Raw genomic sequence first — 24,370 nt, 5'->3', positions numbered from 1 at the left:
AGCTGAGCAAAGATGGTGATTCATGGGGCCATTACTCTCCTCTCTCATCTCCCAGAGCATATGCCACCTGGAAACAAAAACCCCTCTTTTTACATTTGTGTGGAAAATACCTGGGCCTGAGATCTTACCAGGCTATAAATTCCAGGAGCAAGGAGTCACTTAGGGAAGAAAAGTAGTGGATCCTTTTGACCAACGATGGCCAAGCAGCAACCACTCCTCTTTCTGTGTACTTTTAGTCCATTGGGATTTGTACTGTATACACAAGGGTGAGTATAAAATTCAAATGTAAACCCACTCCTGTCTTTAGGATTAAAAAAAAAAAGCCTGTCATATGCCAGAAACTGGCTGGAGCCTAGAGCTTGGCACTGCAGACAAAGTTAGCAGTTTGTAGGCTTTGAAGTGAAAGTTTTTTCCTCTCTGTTTTACTAGCAATGAAAAGAACGTTAAAGGAAAAACACCAAAGTTGATGAGGAATATTTTTCCATGGTGAACGATGTAATGTCTTTCAGTAGAATTCTCTATTTAGAAAGCTAGGTGCCTTCAAGCAGTCACTGGCGTAGATACCTGCCATGTCTTACATAACCACTGCCCAGAGGACATAAATCATCTGTGAATATTTTCAATATACCATCTTCTCCTAGAACACCCTGCATGACTCAAACACTGCGATAGGGTAATATTTTAGGTGTTTTGGAGCAGTGGTTCTCAAACATTAAAGGGAGGAATAGCTTGGAGTTTTATTAAACTTTCAGAGGCTGGGGCTATGTACCCAGGGACTGTGGTTCTGTGTGTGTGTGTGTGTGTGTGTGTGTGTGTGTGTGTGTATTGCAAGAATATATTCTCTGGGTGGGGAGAAGGTTGTTTTCTAACAAGCAACCCAGATGACTCAGATGCAGGTAGGTCACTGGACCTTACTGAGAAACAGCATATCTAGAACCTATACAATGTTAAAATTCTTGGCCAAAAGAATTAGGAATTGAAGTCACAATATTTCTATTTGTAAAAGTTAAAAAATAATTGGTTACTCCACGAAAAAGATCAGGCATGTTTCCTATTTCCCTCAGGTTTTCTTATTATATCTGAAACACATCCTCTGAGATAATTAGGGGGGGGGGGTAATATTATCCTGACTTTGTTGATAAGGAAATTAACATAGGTTAAGCAATTTACCAAAGGTTATTACAAAGCTAGTTGGGTCAGGTCTCTAGACTTTTATACAGACTTCAAATGAGATGGCATCCCTTCAGATACTCAAGTCAAAAAGCCTTGAGAAGTATGTGAAGAAAATATAAATATGTTTCCCGATCTAGGTTTAGATAGTTTTCCTCATCTCTCTAATTGAAAGTTCTCCTTCAGCAGGCAACTCTAAGCTAAATGAAGTTTCTAAGTTTCTACCTTCAAGCACTGGCTCTGGGGACCCATTATGGAGATGCTTGTAACCCATGGTTATGCTATTGGGAGAAAGAAAAATATATGGTCCCCTATGGAAAAACATCAGCACATATTTTCCCTGGTAGGGGACTTTGGCATTAACCAGGATTGACACAACTTGAGTTTTTAATTCACTTTAGATCTAGCTTGGACCTAGAAAAATGGAAAAACAGGTGTCCCTTAAAATCCCACCAATGTTGCATACTTTCAGGAGAGGAAGTACACAGACTTCTTTGATTTCACAAACTTCCATTGGGACATCTTGGCTCACTGTCTGGCTGGGTTTTGTGTATCATATCATGAGGTGTTGGAGGGAAGATAAAGACTCTTTGACAGTGGAAAATCACTCTCATCTAGAGCCTTCTCCTCCTGTGCCCTGGAGGGAAAACCTGCCTTCTCCTTCTTGAGAAAGAGTCCAGATACAGTGGACGAGACAAAGAAAGACATATTTAACCAAATCCGTTAAGAAACCCTAGCAGAAACAATGCATCTTTTTAACAGTTGAAGATGTTATGAATAGACAGAATGTTTTGTGTGGGGAGTCTGTCTTGGGCTCCCAAGTGAGAAATGCTGTTTGCCATTAGACACTAGTTTAATTCTAAAGCTCCTAAGGACTGTGTTCATTTGCCAAAATCCTACTGCTCTGTGAACTACAAAAAATGATTTACATGAATCACTGGGAACATCCAATAACAACAACAACAACAACAACAATAAAAATAGTCTTTTCCCAGAGTACCCCTCACTCCTAAGCATTCACCAACTGTCTCAGCTTGGGCTGCTGTAGCAAAATGCCATAGACTGGGTGGCTTATCAGTCACAGACATTCATTTCTCATGGTTCTGGAGGCTGGGCATCTGAGATCAGGATGCTGCCATGGTCCGGTAATGGCAAGGACCCTCTTTCAGGTGCAGACATCTAACTTTTCATTGTTATCTTCAACATGGCAAAAAATGAGGGAGCCAGCTCTCTAGCCCCTTCTTATAAGGGCACAAATCCTCTTGATGACCTAATTACTTCCCAAAGGCCCTACTTCCAAATACCACCACACCGGGGCTTAGGGATTCAACACATGAATTTGAGGTGAGGACATAAACACTGAGTTCATAATACCAACCTAAACCAAAGGGATGACCATGGCTTGGGCAGGTTTTCAACCGTATCCCAAGAAGCCCTGTTATTGCCTGTACCTGAGCCCAGCTCCCATCTTTCTTTACAATAGCCTGTAATTCCTCCTAAGGCAGAAGGAAGTCTTTGGGAGACCTCAGGCTAGTTTTGGCCACTCTCCATGTAAGGGCTTCTTCAAAAATATTTAAAGAATGAATGAACCACTGGGCCGCAGACCCGGGTGAAAGAATGTTCAGTTGGTTCTGACATTGTTTTCTGATATTCTGTCCCCACTAAGAGGTCTCCTCTGGAGGAAGACTAGTGATAATAAACAGCTCTTTACACGGAGACAGCAGAATACCCACTTGGAAGTCCTGGGGGGTATTAACTACATTAATCATCTCATTCAACATCTAATGAGAACCTCAGTCTCAGTCAGCTATTTTCGATTTCAAAACACCATTTGCCTTGTGCAAACCAACCAACCAAACAAAAAAGTCAGAATGACGGGGAATATGTAAAAAATAAAAAACTTTATACCAAAGTGAAATGTGACTTGATATTACCATTTCTTTGCTTTGGGATGGGATGGTAGGAATACCTTGTTAAATGTGTTCAAAAAGTCCCCAACCACAGAAACTTCACCATTAAGCTGAACCCTAACACCCCACGGACCGGCATCCAACCTGGATAGTGAATATGTGGCACCTTAATAGTGTCTGCCTTGCAGACGTGGCCTGTCTGCACTTGGCAAGTGACTTCTTGCTTGGAGTGAGAGTCAGAGACCTGCCTCGCTTGCGCATCATTGAATTAGAGCTGCTGCTGCTGCAAATGCACACAGAGGGTGCACACTAGAGCATCTCTCTATTGAGGGCCCCAGGATGGGTCCTGTTGGCCAGTCACACAGGGACTGATTCCATTCTGCCAGCTGTCACTCTCCTCTCATGTAAAAAACTGACTGCAGTAGGATTTTTTTTTTTCTTTTCCGGGCAAAGTGAGCTCGGTAGCTCGCTGGGAAGCCCCGGGGCCCTCTGAGAAGAGCAGCTCTGGCTCTGGCTCATCCAGGCAAGGAGCAGGAGGTGCTGTTTCCTTCAAGACCGGCTCACCTCCCTCCCTCCGTGTTTAATCACGAGCATTTCCGAGATGCACTGGGTAGCCTGCTGTAGGACCTCTTGGGCCTTGGAGTGGGAGAGTGGGATGAGCCCTCCCAGGAATGAGACGATTCCTCTTTGATGGACAACACGATGAGGGCCACTCCTCTAAGGGCAGGCTCTCCACTTTGATGGGAATCACTATTGCTTTAAAATAGAACTGATTTCTTTAAATGCTCCACAATCTTCTCAACTCATTCAGTGCACTGTAATCTCCTCTATCACCTGCGTTTAGAAAGGAACTGCAAAGTGTGTTATGGGTTTGTCCTCATTCCTTCCAGACAGTGTAGATGCATCAGGGGACACACTTGTCTGCTTCTGCAGACATGGGTGTGTCTGTCCTGCCCAGCACCCATGCTTGAGGAGGTCCAGGACATCCTGGGCTATGTCAGCTACTGATTTGCCAAGGGAAAAAGGCAAGAAGTTCCACCCCTGGATTGTCTCACATGACACAGCTGCTGCACATATATTTAGAGTTGGGGAGGCCCAGCAGTTTGGGCTTATTTCTGCAGAGTAAGTGAGGCTAAGGTGATACCCAGATGTGCCATGCACAGGCCCATCCCTAAAATATGCATTTCTAGATCAACAACACCAGAGGAAGCCCCTGACCCTAGACCTTCTCTTCTTATTTTTGGTTCTGTTCCATAGTATGAGTGTCCTCATGCAAATGGGGGTGGGTATATAGATACAAACATACAATTGGCCCAATGCATATCCTTGCAACTAGCTGCCCTTTGGGCCAAGGGTGCTCACAAAGGCATGAATATGGGGCAGAGGACCAGGAAGGCCTGGGAAGTGGGCTTTTGTGGCTGTTGGGGAAGGAAACTTAAGATCCTAAGAATCCAGCAAAGGGACTAGAAGGAGGGTTCTGGCTCTTTGTACCATGGGCTTCTCATCTTGTGAAGAGAAACATACCCAGCCAAGGATGGCCAGCTCAGGGGCCTCCAAAGCACAGAGCCTGGGGCAGCCACTTCCCAGGGTCTTAGGACAGTGCTGGCTATGAGCAGACCCCAAAATAGGGGTCTATGGGGTAGGCCTACAGTGTTTGGGCCTGCATAGCTTCATTTGTAAATTGAGATGGTTTGGAACCTGGGACTGTCAAACTCCTCCCCAGACCCAATAGGGGATTCAAAGATCCAGTTTGTCACTATTGATAGCTCAGTCTCAAGCACTGGATAAAGATAATACAAAAGAAAAGAAAATACTAAAAAAATTCAAATGAGTATATCAGTCTTCAGTCTTAGCCTCTCTAGCTCAAGTGATGAATAATGAGATAGTCTGGTTAATTAATGATCTGGTTAATAGAGTTGTTAGATTTATCTTTCATAGGTGACTAATTATCAGAGCATAATAATACACTTAACCTCACAACCACCATCAACAGTCATTGGACTGTGAAAAATTCAAACATCTCCAGTTTTCCAAGGACCATGAAACCACCTGTATGCAACAGAACTGTGTGTAATTAACATATAATTCATTATGGAAATATGGATGTACCAGGTAGGTCAGACGATTTAAATTGATAATATCCAATAGTTAAAATTTCAAATGCCATGTCTGAGGACAAGACAACCTCTTCCAGGTGTTTTGATTTGGTCTGTTTCCCTCCTGATGAATTTTGATGGAAGCAGGCCACACCAACCACTCCTGAAGTTCATTTGGTGTCATGAGACAGGGAAAGCCCACTCACAGTTAGTAGCACTGACCTGTCCTTTCATATCTGGAGCAATGGGAATGGTGGGCCAGATGGTTGAGTAGACGCCAAAAAACACCAGCCAGATCAGCATGCTTCCCCAGACAGCCAGATGACTGAACTGCAAAGGAAACACACACTCAGGTGGGGCTTCTCTGCTATACAGGAGAGCCACCTGAACTCCACCTGCAGCAGAATCCCTGTGGCCAGGCCACTTTTCTTTATGGGAATATTTTGACTAGTCACCAGCCATTGGAAGGTTCCATCTTGTAATTATCTTGTCTCAAAATGTTACACGATGAATTCAAAGAACTGGTGGCTGCAAACTACCCTGAAGATCCAGGTGCTTTCACCACCTCAGCTGACCTTCTAGATCCATCCCACAGTTTTAGCCAGCCCCTTGCTGTTCCTCACCAGTGTTTGCTCTAACTTGGAGCTATGTTTCCTGAATCCAGTAAGAATGCACTGAATGGACAGAAAGAACAAGATGTTCTTACTTATTGAGACTTTAATTATTACTTTCATTTTCCAAAGAACTTTTTTTTACAAATCTGGGCTGGATATTACATCTTAACAATCCTTTAAAAATCTGCTGAATTGCTGGCTTTTTCTTCTTTGCTCTTTTAATATGATGACCTTTGACTTCTTCCTTTCTTTTGCACTCCATGATATAATCTATCATCAAGGTCTTTTAGCTTTTTAAAAATAATACCTCTGGGTTCTGACCATTTCTCACTACCTCTTCCTGCAACAGTCCAGGCCAAGCCACCATCACCTCTCCTCTGGATTAATTGCCATTGTCACTTAATGGATTCCCTATTTCCACATTCATCTCCAGCCTTCTCCCTCACCTTCCCTGCATAGATTTAGGATCCTATTTAAGCAGCAGTGATAGACAAAAATGAAACATGGGTTATGACCCTGAAATGTGGCAAATCACCAAAATGTCTAAAATTGGGGAATAATTAAATGATGGGATACTGATCAAACTTAATACTCCTGCATCATGAACAAAGATTTTGTAGTTGTATACTTTAAGGTATAAAAAAATGGGAAAATGTTCATGATATATTTTTTTGTTGTTGTTCATGATATATTTTTAACTGAAAAAAGGATCACAAAACTATATGTTCTGAAATGCACTATCTTCTTAAAAATACACACATGGAGCAAAGTCTGTAATATTAAAAGCATTAACGGTAACTGTCTCTTGTCTATCAAGTTATGGAAATTAAATATTCTCCCTTTTGTCCTTCTGTATTTTCTGTGTGTATGTGTGTGTGTGTGTTTTACAACATGTGTATACATTTGAAATGAGAGGACTGTTAATAGCTTAGAGCTGTTAGTAAGTGCCAAGCAAATGAATCATCAGAAAATTTTGGATTGCAAATTTGCCCTGATAAAGATCAAATGACAATTTTTACATGCAAAACTTAAATGAGATAGCTACATAGTGCTGATTGGTTTCCCAAGGCTGAAAAGGATTCATGCTATCAAAATATCTATAGTGGATAAAGAAACAATTCCAGAGAAAACTTACTTTAGTCCAAGCTGTGGTCTCCAAACCAGCTTTCAGACACACAGTGACAACAACATACTGTGAAAACAAACAGGAATTGGGGAAAATGTATTATTCTTGGTGACTTATTTTTACTTTCCAGGAGAAATCATAAGTCTCCCTCCAGAGGCAGTGGGAGTTACTTTTGTGCTTTTCTTAGCTTGGAAAGAATTGGGGAAAATCACCTTCTTCAGTGTTGCTTTTTTCACAGGTAGATGTGAAACTGTCATTTGAAGAATGGGGTGATCTATCTGGTAATCAATCACCTGTCCAGAGATCTGGACTCTGCAAAATCTTTGCTAGGGAATGAGGGTAAGCATTTCACAACCATTTTGAGCTTTAAGGAATCTACACTATATAGTTTAAAGATTTAAAACAAATAATATGAAGGAAGACCTTATATAAAAGGTTTCCAGAGGCAGAGCCCACACATATGCCACTTAAGAATGGTTCCGTAAAAAGAGAGATAAACTTACCGTATAAACAATATTTCCAACAAATAAATAGTCTGTGGCATGGCCACTGGCCAACGGAGTATCTGAAAAACAAAGAAGTTATTACTAACTTCTGGGGAAGAGCACTGTAACCTGTTTTGTTCAGAACATAAAAGCAGAACTTTAGAAACATTTATCAAATTGTAGGAGAATTTCAAAAATTGCATTATCTGTCATTCTAATGCCTCTTCTTTCTAACTGATTTTTTTCATCTTATATTTTCTCTAAATGAAGCAAACAAAATCAGGTTTCCAACAAACTGAACCAAACACTTAAACTGTATTGAAATTTACATTTTTATAAAGATTAGTTTAAACAAAGAGAAGAGTAAGAACATAATAATCTATCCTTATTAATAACAATATTAGACTTTTTCTGAGTGTTCTTTTACTATTTACTATTTATTTTGCAAACTGGAACTATAGGCTAATAAAAGAAGGTAACTACATGAATACAAATCAATTCATAATTATTGAACTCAGAAAATATGGGGGGATATTCATTATTCACGTTCTCATATGCAACTGCAAGAACTTCTGAAGTCTACAAATTGAGAGAATGCAAACAATCTAATGTGAGACATCTAGAAAATACAAACTAGGATTTTGAAGCTTTAATTTTATCTTTTCCACTTTTTTCTTTTTAAGGATGATTATTACAATGTATAAAACAATCACTAAGGCTGAGCTTTAATAGAATTGTCTAACTTCCATCAACTAGCCTGCTGTGAAAATTCTGATTATTATCTTGAGGGATCAGAGCCTGTTTTGATATCAGGAATGGTTTCTTTTTTTTTTTTAATTTTTTTTTAATTTTTATTTATTTATGATAGCCACAGAGAGAGAGAGAGAGAGGCAGAGACACAGGCAGAGGGAGAAGCAGGCTCCATGCACCGGAAGCCTGATGTGGGACTCGATCCCGGGTCTCCAGGATTGCGCCCTGGGCCAAAGGCAGGCGCCAAACCGCTGCGCCACCCAGGGATCCCCAGGAATGGTTTCTTTAGATGACACTGCTAATCTCCTTTTATAATCAAATTTAGATTTGTGGCCTACAGGCCAAGAATTATATGGATTTTTGTGTTCGAATTTCCAACCCAGTAGCTGCCATACATACATATTTGGCCTGACTGATTTACCCATTTGCTTGTTGAAGAATCTGACTCTTAACTAAAGATTCAAGATCTGTTTAGTTTTCTAAAACACCAAAATGACCACGTAGCATCATAGGCAGAATCTGGTCATTGTTGGGCCATAGACTGAGCTCCAGGGCATGGCCTTTCTCCTGATTCTAGTAGGTAAATTTGTGACTATAAGGAAAGATGAACTGCAAAGCAACATTACGGGCTGTATTAGTTATACACCTAATGGGACTGCTGTTGGGGAACATAAGAGTTATCCAAGGAGAACAGAGAGAGATGGCCACTGACTTACAAAGGAATGATCTCGAAGCATAGGGAAGAGATTTGAAAATCCGGCAGAATGTCATTAAAAGGGAAGGAGAGAAAAAGTTCAAAACGCCTATTATTCTATTCTTGAGCAATAAAGAAGAATTAAATATTGAAACATGCTATAACATGGGTGCACCTTGAGAAACTTGGGCTAAATGAAACAAGTCAATCACAAAAGCCCATCTTTTGTGATTCCCATTGTAGAATTCTACTTCTTGAGCTGTTCAGAATAGGCAAACCTACAGAGGAAGAAAGTAGACTTGTGATGGTCAGGAACTGGGAAATTTTTTTGGTGGGGGGGAAATGGGAAGTAACTGCTCATAGTTATGGGGTTTCTTTTGGGGGGCAATGAAAATGCTCAAACACTGATTAAGGTGACAGTTGCACAATTACATGAATATATTAAAAACCACAGAACCGTACCTTTTAAATGAGTGCATTGTAGGGTATGTGAATTATGTATTGATAAAACTGCTATAAAAAAATTCAGTTCCTCAGTCACACTTAGTCACATTTCAAATGTTCAATGGCTACAGGTGGCTACGACTACTGTATGGGACAGCACAGATACAGAACATCTCCACTGTCACAGAAAGTTCTACTGGACATTGCAGGCCAGAGTGGCTATGTTGGAAGTGGAAAGAAGTGATAGGAATTGGCACATATTTTGAAGGTAGAGATGATAGGATTTAGGATTTGGATGTGGGATGGAAAAGAACATGAGGAATCAATGGTAATTTAAAGTTTTTTCCTGAGTACCTACCTAGGTCAACAGTGATAGCATTTACCTGATTCTGGTCATATTAATACAGGAATATTGATTAAAAGAGTGACACTAAAACTTGGTACCAAGTGGTCAACACTTTAAATTCACAATTGGAAAAACAGATAAGGAAGAAGCATGATGCTATTAAGAGAGGAACAAAAGTATACTGAGAAAAATTATGTGGTAAGAAGGACTCAAGTTGGTGGGGAAAAAATCCCAGCAATGAGCCTTAGAAGACTGTATTCCAGCCCTGTCCTCTGGTTCCAGCTCTGCCATTATTTAGTTCCTTAAAATGTTTGGTTCTAAGTCTTTTCCCACATCTATAAGATGGGGATTTTATTAGGTAAAATGACTAAATTATCACCAAAGTTGCTCTAAGACAGAAAATTCTTTTTTTTTTTTTTTTTTTTTAAATTTTTATTTTATGAGAGAGAGAGAGAGAATGAGAAAGAGGCAGAGACACAGGCAGAGGGAGAAGCAGGCTCCATGCACCGGGAGCCCGACGTGGGATTCGATCCCGGGTCTCCAGGATCGCGCCCTGGGCCAAAGGCAGGCGCCAAACCGCTGCGCCACCCAGGGATCCCTAAGACAGAAAATTCTAAGACTACAAGGTCTGCTCTCTTCACTGGTACATCAGGGTGTGTAGTGGTAGAAATCAGAAAGTTTCAGATCTTTTTTTGTTCACTTTAGCTCAGGGTGGATTTCCTAGTCTCAGCCCATGTTCACAGATGAAGAACAATGACCTGAGTGCCCTGAAGTTCTATGTACACTAAGCCCCAACAGAGTCCAGAGTCAATGCTGACCAGATGTTAGAGTTAGAAGGGGTATGAGACCAAACTGAAAATCAAAGTTTACAATCGTGACTTGACAATTTTTGAATATCTTTTTAGTACTAATATTTCTAATGTTGGCTGATGCACATACAAAAACATACCTGCATACTTTAGATAAGAAAACTAGGGCAGCAAAGAGGAGTTAAATGACATGAAAAAGGTCATGCACTTGGTAAAGAACTGTAAATAAGAGTTTGTTTTCATTACTGAGCTAGAAAAATGGGTCCCAAAGAATAAAAGAAAACTTGGAGAGGAAAAAAAATTATATTAAAAAGTACTCCTTTGCAGGATATCTGGGTGCTCAGTGGTCAAGCATCTGCCTTCAGCATAGGGCTGGATCCCAGGGTCCCGGGATTAAGTCTTACATTGGGCTCCCTGCATGGAGCCTGCTTCTCCCTCTGCCTATGTCTCTGTCTCTCTCTCTCTCTGTCTCTCATGAATAAATAAAATCTTAAAAAAAAAAAAGGTACTCCTTTGAAATGTCAAAACCTAATGAGGTGAGAATTATGGAGGACATAAAATTAGATTTCTGTGACCACAGAGGAAATAAGCACAGTGTACAGACCTGAGAAACAGTAGCAACCTCCAAAACCTGAGTTAGGGTGGGCACTTCATCAGTCCTGAGGATCTCAACTTAGTCACTACTGACACTTTTCCTGATTATTCTTTGTTGTGAGGGACTGTCCTGCGGATTGCCAGATGCTTGGTGCACCCCTGCCTCCACCCAGCAGATGCTAGGACTACCCACTCCCTAGGTGTGACAATGAAAACCTTCTCCAGACATGGCCAAATGTCTCCCAGGGGTCAAATAGCCTGGTGTGAGAACCAAAGCAATGATAGAAAGACAAAAGAGGAACTGGAAATATAGAGGTATACAGAAAACACCCTGAAGGGAAAGTGTCTAACATACCAGGGAACCCTCTTCTCTCTGGTCAGACTAGGAGAGGACGAGGCAACACCTAGCTGTCCCACCATGGGCACATGGAACAGCACCAGGCTTTAGCACAAAGTGAGGCAACCCACAAGGCCAGATGGCCTTTAGAAGTGGGCCAACTCTGGGATTACCTGTGGGCCTCTGAGAGCTCACCCAGGATGACAGGACCTCCATAGGGACCCTTAAGACTGCTGAACACTCTGCAGGCAACTTGGCGTAGAGAGAAAGCAGAGAAGACTAAAAGACATTTTCCAACTGTAGCTTCTAGGGTTTTCTAATGCATTAATTTCCACCTTGTCAAGAGAGTAAAATGCTCACTGGCATTTTACTCTGGTATTTAATATACGATGATTACACTTGCGGTCATCTGAATTCGCTTAAAATAACTTTTAGAGAAGACAGGATCAACCTTTTATTTCTGTTCATCGTTTTGGAAGGATAACTCAGACTGCATTCTTGTTTTCTGCTGAGGAAAGAGTACCTCCTGCCCCACTCCAAACTAATACCATCAGGAAAGAAATTATTCCATGAAGGAGAAACCCCTAAACCAACTTGGGACCGCCAAAAGCCTCAAAAAGATAGCATCCCTTATACAAGTCACAAATCCTCACTCTGCACGCCTTGTTGGGGAAATACCCATGGAGTGGATTGCTCTCTTGCGGGTTATATTTCATCTGTGTTAGAAGCGAATACTTGTGGGCATCGTCTTTGTTAAATCTTGCCAATAACATACTACTGAAGAAAAGATGAGAAGTCCTAAGAAAACATTTGTGAATGAATGTATCAATGGGCTATAGCTTGCTGGTAGTTCAAATATGGAAAAGCCCATTTAGACTGTCCAGTGTTTTCCTGAAGCATGCTGCTGACAAATGACTTCTTCCCACTTTGCCTAAACTTATTAGCACTGTTAAGAATCCAACAATCCACTAAGGAAAACATCTTTTCTATAGTTGAGCTGTTATTTTAATCAGATATTTAAAATTGCAAGTGATTTTTAAATTTTTTTTTGGAAGGGAAAAAGTAACCCTCAAACCCAGATGAGTGGTCGAGTTCCCCCAGCCAGCTTTCAGAATATTATTTGATCACCATCTGTGTAAATGAGAGTGAGAACATTGCTACACATAAAGCAGTATGGGGTGGTATAGACAGCTATTTGGGAGGAATGCAAAGAGGAAATCAGCCTGCATAAAGGCATGGAGGGGGACCCCCGCCCAGCCAGGTGGAGGGGTGAGCAAGGTGGAGTGGGACCATGGTGGTGTATGCTAGAATGGTGAGGGGGCAGGGGCCAAACCAGGCAAGGCTCTCTAAAGGTCCTTCATAAGAGAGAACCGTCAAAAATGCAGGTGGAGAGATATGATCTCACCAAACCTTTGTTTTCCTATCTTAACCAGCATGATGCTGAGCACTTCCTAACAGCAACCCGTCATTAGCACACAAAGGCTTAAATAAGCAAGGAGAGAGGTAAGGATTAAGCTGCCTATTGCACTAGAACAGCTGGCCCTTAACTGAACTAGGACCAGTCAGCCTTTTGCAAATTGAGAATCAGATTCACCCAGATGAAAGATGAGATGAGAGAGGAGGGCATGCATCTCCCCAACGTCTACAGGAAGGTTTCCATAGAGTGAAGAACCTAAAAGAGTAGGAAATATTCCCCATCTACTTTGATAAAACAGAGTCACATTTAGAATGATTTTACTGTGGCTTCATGTGATGTAAAACCCAATATAATGATGGTGTTTACTATATCATCAAAAGTGTTAAATTGACTGTCCCAGGTAGTCAGCTCATTCTTTCAGAGGCCCACGTAACGCTAGGGTTTCAGAATCCACTGACCCACAGCAGCGGATGACACTGTTCTTCCAGACTTAAATTATTTGCAAGATCTGGTTGGATACAGGGGCCAGCACAAAGCAGGATTAGCCAAATGTGGTTTAAAAATAGTCACTAAAACAGATGATTGTGAACAACTGGGACAAAACCACACGGACCCTCCACATTAGTAGTGACAGTCCAAAAATGCTGCATGAAAAAAAACTCTCTGAAAATATTTGTGGGAAAACCCACGATTTGTAAGGAAAGTATGTCTCATTTTCTGAGCAGACGGAATGATCAAGGAACTAACTTCAGAATATTCCAAAGGGCTAGGTTGGTGACATTTTATAAAGATGCCATTTCAATTAGATGCTCATTAAAAGCATTACATCATGACCCAGCTAAACCACATAAATGCATCCAGAAACGGCTCTGACAGAAAGCAAAATCTGAAGAAAAAGATATAGCATGGTATGGTACAGTCAGAGAAGACAGGATTTAATAATCAAGAAAACAGATGGGGTGAACTTATGTGGGCACTTTTAATGAAGTAAAAATCCATGGAACACCTGAATTACAAATCACAGGCACCTCACTCACATATGACTCAGTAGGGAGCAATGAGGTGGAGGGGTACCATTCCCTTGACATCCAGGCACCTGCCAAGAATTTTGGCTGGAGAGCATATGCCAAATTTCTCCTGCTTTCCCTTTCCCTCCCTTTGGCCTCAAAAGGCTCAGCTGCTCTGGTTCAGAGTGGCCCTTATTCCAGAATATGAACAGGGTGTCTCTTCCCCGTCTTGCTCTCTGGGCCTCTCAAGACTGCAGACATTTGAAGGAGGTACTACACCAACTGGGTACTATTAGATTAACACCAAGAGTGAAGATGTATTCCAAGTTTCAAGTAACTAATTTACAAACAAATTTTTACAACTCAGATGCCTGGACTGTAACTGAAACAATTCTTTCTGCTTCCAAAGCTATGTATGCACATAGAGAAAATTTATTTTTTCCTTTCTCTGTTAAGGAGTAGTATAAAATACTGGAAAGAGTTTATAGAAGGTAGAGTTTATACAAGTGTTAGTGATTATAATTACATTCATAACCAGTGCTGGGTTAAGTTCCTGGTTATATAAGCCTTTTGCTGGATTTTCTCCTCTCTACTCCCATTACTGTTGGAGAAAGTCAAGGGTATGAAACTTAACTTCCATCTGTTTTTTTTTTTTCACTTTTGTTTACTAAAAATGGATCTTAGAAAGGTAATTTTAAAAAAAGGTGGTAAAAATGATGAAGAGTGAGCTTGAATGTTAAAGCCAAACAGCCACCTGTGTGGCTCTTGTATCCTTAGCTCCCTGTTCCTGGGTAGGGCCCTGTGACCAGTCCTTGCCAATCAGACATGAGCAGAAGTGAGGGATAACTTCCTGCCAGAGATGGTTAAGAACAACCACTCCTTCTCCTGGCTCTTCCCCTACTAATGTTAAGGCTGAATATACATTCAGCGGTCATGCATGAAATGGATGTGGTATGTGGTATGTGGTAAGATAGGCAGACGTGGAAATAGTTGTCATGAAGGAAGAAGTTTATACTTATAGATCCCTAGAAACAGGAGGCATGAATGTCATGCAGGGCTACAAGGGGAAGCACCAGGGTCAGTAAGGAGGCAGAAGAGACAAAGGGAGAACACAGTCCAGAGCCTTTACTGGGGTTTTCAGGGGATGGAATGGACAAATCAGAGAAGGTATGGATTGGATGGTGTGAATAATTTCAGCAGGCTCTGGGTTATAGAGGTGATCCCTAGTTGTCTGGTATCTGGCCCCAAGGTGATTTAGGACAGGGAGAACATTGTATTGGTGTTTGAGTTAACAGGAGAGACACACAGAGAGAGGCAGAGACATAGGCAGAGGGAGAAGCAGGCTCCTCACAGGGAGCTCAATGTGGGACTCAATTCCAGGACACCGGGATCATGACCTGAGCCAAAGGCATATGCTCAACCATGGAGCCACCCAGGTGTCCCCGGTGTGTGAGTTAACAGAGGAGATGGTTGAGGTGTGGTCTCTGGATTGGTCAATATGAGTATCAGAGACATTCTTGCAGGGGAGTCCTTTGCTCTCTCTAGGAATTAGGTAGCTCTGGGAAAACATTTCCAAAGTATTTTGTCTTTCTAACTTTTGGTGAGCACGTCCTATTCACCTCACTGGGATGCTTCAGGGTCTTGTGAAGATGTTCCACTAGGCTCTCCTTTCAGAAAGAGTTCCAGATGGTGGAGGCCACATGGCCTTACCACTCCCTCTTCTGTCCCATTCAGCATTTAATGTTCATCCCTAGATCTTTTAATTTTCGATCTTTTAAAATCTGTGCGGGATGCCTGGGTGGCTCAGTGGTTGAATGTCTGCCTTTGGCTCAGGGCATGGTCCCAGAGTCCCAGAATCGAGTCCTGCATCGGGCTCCTTGCAAGGAGCCTGCTTCTCCCTCTGCCTATGTCTCTGCCTCTCTCTCTCTCTCTCTCACTCTCTCTCTCTCTTGGCCTCTCTCTGTGTCTCTCATGAATAAATAAATAAAATTGTTTGGGCAGCCCAGGTGACTCAGTGGTTTAGTGCTGCCTTCAGCCCAGGGCTGGATCCTGGAGTCCTGGGATCGAGCCCCGCATCAGGCTCCCTGCATGGAGCCTGCTTCTCCCTCTGCCTATGTCTCTGCCTCTCTCTCTGTCTGTAAATCTGTGCAGTGCGGTAGCGACTTTTAAAGTGGAACAAAACGTTGGCTTATTGTTTCACATACCTTCTTTTGAAAATACAGCATTTTTATTTATTTATTTATTTATTTATTTATTTATTTATTTATTTAAATTTTTATTTAGTTATGATAGTCACACACACAGAGAGAGAGAGAGAGAGAGAGAGAGAGGCAGAGACACAGGCAGAGGGAGAAGCAGGCTCCATGCACCGGGGAGCCTGATGTGGGATTCGATCCCGGGTCTCCAGGATCGCACCCTGGGCCAACGGCAGGCGCCAAACCGCTGCGCCACCCAGGGATCCCCAAAATACAGCATTTTGGTTGGGAAATGTTGTGACTACAATAGCACATTCTCCTGGCAGGTCCAGGCTGTCACACCATCAGGCAGGTTAGGGAAATATTCACTAATGCAATATTGGGCTCCTACTGGATGCCCAGAAGCCAGTGTTGGCCTGGCACAGAGAATAGACTCACTTAGCTTTTCCTTTTTAAAGAATAAATAACTGAGTTTAAGAAGTTGCAATCTCAGAGAACAATGGCAGCCTTGCCCAAACTTAGCCGAATGTGTAGCAAGACAAGTCATCAGGATTTACATGATATAAAATAGCTAAATTTGCAGGACCAGGTACAGATCAGAAAAAGCTCAAGTTAAAACGATCCAATAATTCCATAAGCAGAGAAGAGTAGGCTACGTTTTATACATGTGCACAGTTTATGAAACTGATCTTTTTTTAAATTTATTTTTTATTGGTGTTCAATTTGCCAACATATAGAATAACACCCAGTGCTCATCCTGTCAAGTGACCACCTCAGTCCCCTCAGCCAGTCACCTCCACCCCTGCCCCCTTCCCCTTCCACCACCCCTAGTTCGTTTCCCAGAGTTAGGAGTCTTTCATGTTCTGCCTCCCTTTCTGATATTTCCCACTTATTTTTTTCTCCTTTCCTGTTTATTCCTTTTCACTATTTTTTATATTCCCCAAATGAGTGAGACCATATCTTATGGCAGCACATTTATTAAAAAGTATAAAATGGCCTTTTCCAGAACTCTCCAAAGCCCTTGCTGCTTAATTAGTGCCCACAGAATGAGTATCCATATCCTTCTGAAAAGGGGTGGGAATGATTTCCAGGGTGTGGACTGTGAAGAATTGAGAAACAAATGTTTTAGGAATTTTTCTCTGCTGGTAAGTATATTTTCTTTCTCATCACCCTCCTCTTAAATTTCATCAAGAAAAATCTGAAAATTTCCTTTTTTTTTTTTTAAAGTCAAAATTGATTTTACTTTCTTTTGCCAATAACCACATTCCACTTCAAGGAGGATTACTCAAATATGCAGATTGGATCCACTAGTGGAAAACCCGAGTGTGGCCTGACACCACGGGTCTTGATGAATTTTGGTCCCCGCAACAGTGGCATCTCTGGTTTTAACCTGGAATCACTTTCAGATCAAAGGGTGAGAGCTGTAGACAGGCCACGGGACTGAGCATAAGGTTGTGATGGTTGGAAGAAATCTGATTTGCTGAATTGCTTGAGTGGAAAAATTTATTTTGAAACTTGAAATGAATCATCACAAACTCCATCAGCAAAGGAGTGCTTTGAAAGGTCTATCCAAAACCACGCAAAAATAAGCAAAGTAGAATTCTTGGAACCTTTCTAAGGAATGAATGACAGACTCACACCTTCTCAAAAGTATTTCTTCCCAGCCATTATGTGCCCAAAGTGAACAACACTGGTATGTATCAAAGCCTCTCTTCGTGGATAGTGGAGAGAGAACCAACTAGTAAAATTCACCATCTTTGTGACATAACCCACAAAGTGTGGAAAAATGAAATGAAGTACTCTAGGGTCTGTAGCGCATCAGGCAAAACTCCTGTAGGGCCCTGGGTGTGGGGTGGAGTCTGGGGGACAGCTTCAGGTGGGACTTAGAGGCAGACAGCCTGAAGTCTGTCACACATCAGTACCATGTTCCAATGTTTCTTTGGGGGTGGGGTGATACATCATTCTAAGTGGTAATTCAAAGTGTAATAAGAACTCATTTATAGGTAAGACAGTAAATCAGCACACATAAACAAATAATCCAATCTGCTATCATATCCCTGTCTTCTCAAACTTGCAATCTTTCTTGATTTCCACCACTAACTTACTTCCTCCTCCCAAAATAACTCATGCTCTTACCAAACATTATGTGTTTTTCTACACAGTAGTCTTCCTACCTCCAACCCCTTCCCGAGAAAAAAGTCCACACCTAGGTTTTCCTGATCTGACCCTCACCTAAACCTAACCTCTCTGCCCTCTTTTCCAGCTACTCCTCTCGCTTCTATGCTGTAGCTGTCTCACCTAGGGGTGCCATTGCTGACCTCAGAGGGGATGATGGGAATATGTGAAGACATATTTAGATTGATCATAGTGCACAAGAATAGGGAAAGGAGGAGGGAAGGTTACTGACATTTACTGTCCAGGATCCTGAAATGCTCATCAGCGGTTGAACAAAGTCTGGAATCCAGGTCCCCTTGGCCCTATATTGGGAAATACTGCCTGTGACCTCTTCGGATTCTTGTGTGCTTGCCTTGTTGGGCCAGAAATGCTCTCTCTCCCCCTTTTCCCACACCTCCCCTGCCCTGCTTGATCATACCCTCCTCCTCTTTCAAGAACATACATGTCACTTCCTCAGAGAAGCCTCTTCCTTAGCCCACTAGACTAGACTGTGTCCTTGCAGCACACAGTACACTGGCCATGAAGCAGTGATATATGCACCCCTTGATCATCAGCTCTGACCTTCTGTAAGCTTCCAGGGGGTGAGAAAGAGAATATATTATATGTGTGCACTCTCAGGGCCTGGCACATCACCAACATGCCATGATTCTGCGAATCAAGAGGTTCTCCAAACATGTTCCCTCCTATCTAAGCACTTTCCCATTTCCTGAATGTAACTCTCCTTACACACTCCCTGAAATACCTGGAGACACATTTAATGTTCTTGCCACTAGTTCTCCTTCTACCATTCACTTTACCGGACATGATACAATTGTTCCCCCAAATTGCTATGATCATGATACTCTCCTTGATCTAAAGTCTAGGCTGGGGATCCCCGGGTGGCTCAGCGGTTTAGCGCCTGCCTTTGGCCCAGGGTGTGATCCTGGAGACCTGGGATCGAGTTCCACATCAGGCTCCTGGCATGGAGCCTGCTTCTCTCTCTGCCTGTGTCTCTGCCTCTCTCTCTATGTCTATCATAAATAAATAAATCTTTTTTTAAAAAAATAAAGTCTAGGTTGACTCCACTGAACTTCTGACTTCTTAACCTCACATTCAAAAGCTTGTGCTGTCCAGCTTTCACTCACCTTATCAAACCTTTTCTTGTCTTCCACCCTTGAAGGCATCAATTCCTCACAGCAATTTCCACATCTGCCCTGAAATTCCCCACTTTGTTCAGCTCTTGACTCCATTCCTATACATCTCGATCCTACTTGGACTTCCACACTAAGCTTAGATGTTATCTCTTCTAGCCAGTCATTAATAATCCCAAATGAAAGGCATTTCTCTCTCAGCTCTTTGAAATCCCATAGCGTATTATCTGTATTTTACTTGAGGCGATTATTTTCTACTTTGTACTAGAAGTTTCCATGCACGAATCTGGACTCCCTAACCAAACTATAAACTCTTTGATGCTAAGACCCATATTGATTCATTCACCTAATACCCTTAGAATCCACCATAGTTTCTTAGACATAAATATTACACAAAAAAGGTTAATGGGCAATGATGCAATCATTTTTGCTATGCATTAATAGTGAGAATTTAGAAATTAATTCTAAAATATTTATTTGTTAGAGGACATAGACTAATGAACAAGAACACAAATTAATTCTCTGCCAAATATACTTAATATTTGCAATTTATTTCATTTATATAGTTTCACTTAAGAGGCTAATGTTTACAACACAATTAAAAGAAAATCTCTATCCTGAAAGCTTAGTAAATAATGGCATCGATGATGATAGTGATGATAATGCAAACTGGAAAAACTCATCTTATAGGCTGGCTACTAGGCAAATTGCTAAGTTTGAGGGAAGCAGATAAGGGTGGAAGAAATGAACTTGAAATTCACTTGGGGCTATCTCTCAGCTAAATTAGTAACTTTTGGGAGTCTATCTGCTTTTAAGCATAGGCTATTCTGGGTGAATGAAGATTTACATAATGACATCTAGTAGACTATATAGCAATTCCACCATATACAGCAAGCTATAATCCTGGAGTGCAGAATCCTAACTCCAGGATTGGAAAACCATCACCTCTACTGTAGAATGGGCCACATTAGTGTTTTTTGAAGCACGCAAGAAATGACCATTTAATAAATCATCTGAGAGTCCAAACGCAAGCACTTCAGAGTTAGGAACAGAGTGCAATGTCTAGATAAGAAGGGTAAGGGGCCCGGAGAGAGTACTTGTGGTCAGTCCAGGCTATTCCCTGTGTCTTCCTAAGTATTAGAGCAGGGACAAGAGGACAACTGCCCAAATTGTTCTTACTCATCAGACAAATTGCTTCCCATCACCAGTCCATCGTGCTGCCATGATAGCTGCTTCTATCACCGAACTGGCAGAGCTTCTAAAACAAACTACATTCAACATTCTTCTGTTTGTAGACCCTACTCTGTCAAAATACAGAAAAATCCACACTGAGTAAAGATGAATCACAGAAAAGCTTTAGAGTTCAAAGAACACGATTTTGCTAGAATGCCCTTTGTAGGGGTGGGGTTAGAAGCAGAAAATTTTATTTCCTGATCTAGAGACTTAGGGACCCTCGAAGGAAAAGGAGGTCAGATGAAACTCGAAGAACAGATCATAGGGTATAATAAATTGGCTATGCATGCATTTTCTCTGTCAGGATTTAATAGGTTAAAGAATATCAGTAAGGATGAATCATTCTGTTTGAAGCACAAAACACATTGACTCAGAAACAAAGAGGCTTGGAAGCTTTATATTCTTCGGTTCTCTGAACAATAAAAGGCCTTGTCTAGTCAACATTTAGAGTAATTTTTCCCAGGGGGATTATTACTATTTGAGAGGGATGAAAGAGTAGCATTCTCATGATACATTTTCCTTTTCTAAGACTCAAAGATGTATCTCTTTAGGAGGCAACCTTTTGGATGTACTATGGAGTGTGAGCAAATACAGACAGTCACATTTCACACACATTGTCTTTCAGCTGGAGGAGAGTCCAGCTCTCAGTTGAATCAGTCCTCCAACTTTAAGTTTTCTTGAAAAGTGTATGTCAAATAAGGGTGACTCTTTCAAAGAACTAGGCGTAAGTTTAGACACTCACAAGATTTGAGTTATTCTGCATATAGGGGTGTGAGGTTGGAAAACGAAAGCCCAAGTAATTAACAGAAAATGTCAAGCTCGTGGACAAGTGGCATCGACGTTCCATTGCAGTACAGTGCTTTGCTTCAAGATCCAAGATTCAAACAGTTATTAAAAATAAAGTTTAGAATTCCTAGCATTTAAACTCTCCAGGCAACTGGAAAGAAAATAGGCTCTCAGAGCCAGAATGGATGAAACCTACAAGCTATAAACCTGAGCCCTAGCTCTCATTAGATTTTAGGTATGTTTTCCTTCTAAAATGTGTTCTTGTGATCTCTCAGTCTGCAGAACCAGGAAAAAAAAAATTGTGAACAACTGGCACCACAGGGACTACTTGCTGACAGTTGAAATCATGAAGCCGTTACCATGCTCCAGCGCTTTCATGGGAAACCAGAAGAGGATGAGGGAGTGGACCAAGGCGTTGATGCAGTGACCCCAGAAAACCTAAGGGAAAACAAACCAAGGGAGTCAGGAGCTGCCCACAACTCTTGACCTCTGTGCAACTCAACAAATGCCTCATTGTGAAGGATACTGGCAGTGTGCTGCGTAGCTCCAGAAGTAACGTATTATTCTTGAAGTTAAAAAAATACTTATTTCCTCATTTTTACATACAAATGACTGGACTATCTCCAGATAATATTACCTTGCAGCAAAGACCTAAATGTATATGCACTTATACACAGACCAGTATGTAATCTGTCCACATCCAAAAAATGAATTATAAAATTTTTTTTTAGAATCATAAAGAAAGACAACAAACTTTTACAATCATCTAGAAACAGAAAGGTATTAGGTCAAAGTTGTTAACAAGAGACAGAAACTGTGGACTTTTTGAAAGCATTAAAAACACTTTAAGTGTAGATTCCCTACAGGGCGCTCTCTCTCTTTGTTTTGCTTTTTAAAATCCCTCCCGAGCAACTTGTTAATTTCTAGAAGTTTGGTTAATATCATGCACATTTAAAAATTCTCTTTAACACTTGAAAGGTCAAACAAAAGAGTACAAGTTTAGTTTCTTCTAAATTATAGTTTCATAAATGCATTTTAATTATCTTTTTAAATACTAAGATGACAGAACTATGATACTAAAGCCAGCTTGAATTTATTTAAAAAATCTACAGATTGTTCTGGGATTGTCATATAGTTTGATCTTAAAGTAGTGGTGGGGAAATGGAAAGTAATGAAAAAAATTATAAGACAATGGGATTTTCCCATTTTAAATGTTCATGTTTTTCTTCCTTCTCCCTGACTTCCTAACCCACCCCACCCCCCACCAAAAAAAAAGAAAAAAAAATCTCCAAGGTATCTGTAAATAAGTCTTGGAGCATTCTCGCCTCTACTACCTTTTAGGTGGGTCCATTCCCTACTTTCCATCTTACAGGGCTTTTGAATTCAAGCTCTGTAAAAAATGGATTTATGTAAAGAATGCAGAACCAACAGGCCATACTTCCCACTGATAAAATAATAGTAAACAAGGACTGATACAATTATTCATCTGAGTCTTCCCTGGTATGGAAGACACTAGGACCAAGAGTATCCATTTTGTTTTTTTCCTGTCTTGGATGTGCCTAACGCTTTCCTCAAAATAAGGCAGCTCTGAAGGGAGACTAGCTGGCTCAAAACAATGGCTTCATAGATTGTTCTCTTACGGAGGACTTCCTTTGTCATCCTTACCAGGCCACGGTGGCTAACCAAGCAAATCTTGCACACAACCCGTGCCCAGTAATTTAATCGACCTCTCTCAAAATGTTAAAATATTTAAATGAACCTGTTTCAACTTCCTAATTCCCTCCTGCACAAAAATCTAAGACAGAAACATGGCAATACAGGCGTGTTGCACCAAGCCAGGCACATGTCTTCCCTTCTGGCCAGTGGCCCTCAACCAACTTTGCCACTTAGCTATGACTGGCAGACCCTGTGAGATTCCCCTTCACCAGTCCTGACTGCGGAATCCTGGTAACACCTAACCCAGCTTCTGCTTGGCCCTTTGTAGGATTGCTTATACCTTTTAGGTCTAGAGGATTTCTCTCTGCTGGTTCTCCAGTCTGAAAAAGAAAATACCTATGACTGACTTGATTCCTGTGTTGACATCTGGCCAATTTGACTCGCTAGCTAAAGAAATGTTTTCTTTTCAATGAAAAACCCAAGCCATGGTGGTGAGAAGGCTCTGTTAGGCAAGCTTCCAGCCCGCCTCATGTAGGGCTTTCTGAAGGGTAAGGGGAGTCTCTGACAGCTGATCCTAAGGTACGTGGGGCCATGGGTACTTCTGGCCAGACTAGTGTCAGAGGTACATGTGGACAAGAGGAAAGGAGTCCACACACAGGAACTGAACGTGCAACACGGAAGCTTCCTTTCCAAGTGGGCATCTTGAATTCACCAGCTTGGTCTACTGGGAGAGGGCTGGGGTTTCACCTTTTCTCAAACGTTCTCTCTAATCCATTAGCTCTCTCACAGGAGGTGCACTTGAGCTGGAAGACATCAAGCAGTGCCTACGCCCTTCTGAGGGGACAATTTTGCAATAACACCATATACCTTTGTATTGAAGCCTTCTGCATTCTGGGTGATTTTGTAGAGCTGTGGGAACCTGAGCATGCTCTCCTGGGTGCAAGACCTCTCGAAGATTCCCAGAGTGAAGGGTGGTAGTGCGGTGAAAATCTGTGTGGAGAACAATGAGCCATTAAAAGAGGACTTCCCGATTCAAGCAAGTTTAGGTGTTTCCGTTCTATTGAGTGATGACTTAATTTTCGGTCAAGTCCGAACATGAGATTCAATGATTCACAATTCCCCAGACACCCTTCACACAAAGCAAGTACATGAAAGACTGTTTTTAATTGTTACTTCATCAGCATAAAATGAATCCATTGACCATGAAAAACACCACCGTAAATATTCGATTAGCTTAGAAATCACGTTTAATGAACAAGTGCCTTCCTTTGTCAAACAAGCGGTGATTTAGGTGGCTTTAGCGGTGATTTAGGTGGTTTTGTGAAGCAACCTGCTTTCCCTTAGCATTGCTGTGGCACAGTTTTACACCTTCTCATTCTGATTTTATACTCAAATT

The 24,370-nt window shown here is 41.5% G+C and overlaps 1 protein-coding gene across 1 annotated transcript in view; it reads right to left on the bottom strand.

Annotated features, from left to right (window-relative positions):
* The window catches only part of ATP8A2 (ATPase phospholipid transporting 8A2), a 491,575-nt gene that overhangs the window by 147,168 nt on the left and 320,037 nt on the right, over positions 1-24,370 (bottom strand). Inside the window, exons 28-32 of the mRNA XM_055317488.1 lie at positions 23,842-23,964; positions 21,678-21,756; positions 7,420-7,481; positions 6,926-6,982; positions 5,399-5,506 (exon numbers count right to left, since the gene is read on the bottom strand). Of these exons, the coding sequence (XP_055173463.1) occupies positions 5,399-5,506; positions 6,926-6,982; positions 7,420-7,481; positions 21,678-21,756; positions 23,842-23,964 (429 nt within the window). The remainder of the gene's footprint in view (positions 1-5,398; positions 5,507-6,925; positions 6,983-7,419; positions 7,482-21,677; positions 21,757-23,841; positions 23,965-24,370) is intronic.

This window comes from Nyctereutes procyonoides, unplaced genomic scaffold (genome assembly GCF_905146905.1).
Source record: "Nyctereutes procyonoides isolate TBG_1078 unplaced genomic scaffold, NYPRO_anot_genome, whole genome shotgun sequence".
NCBI lineage: Eukaryota > Metazoa > Chordata > Mammalia > Carnivora > Canidae > Nyctereutes > Nyctereutes procyonoides.
This window is presented reverse-complemented; position numbering and strand designations above follow the sequence as displayed.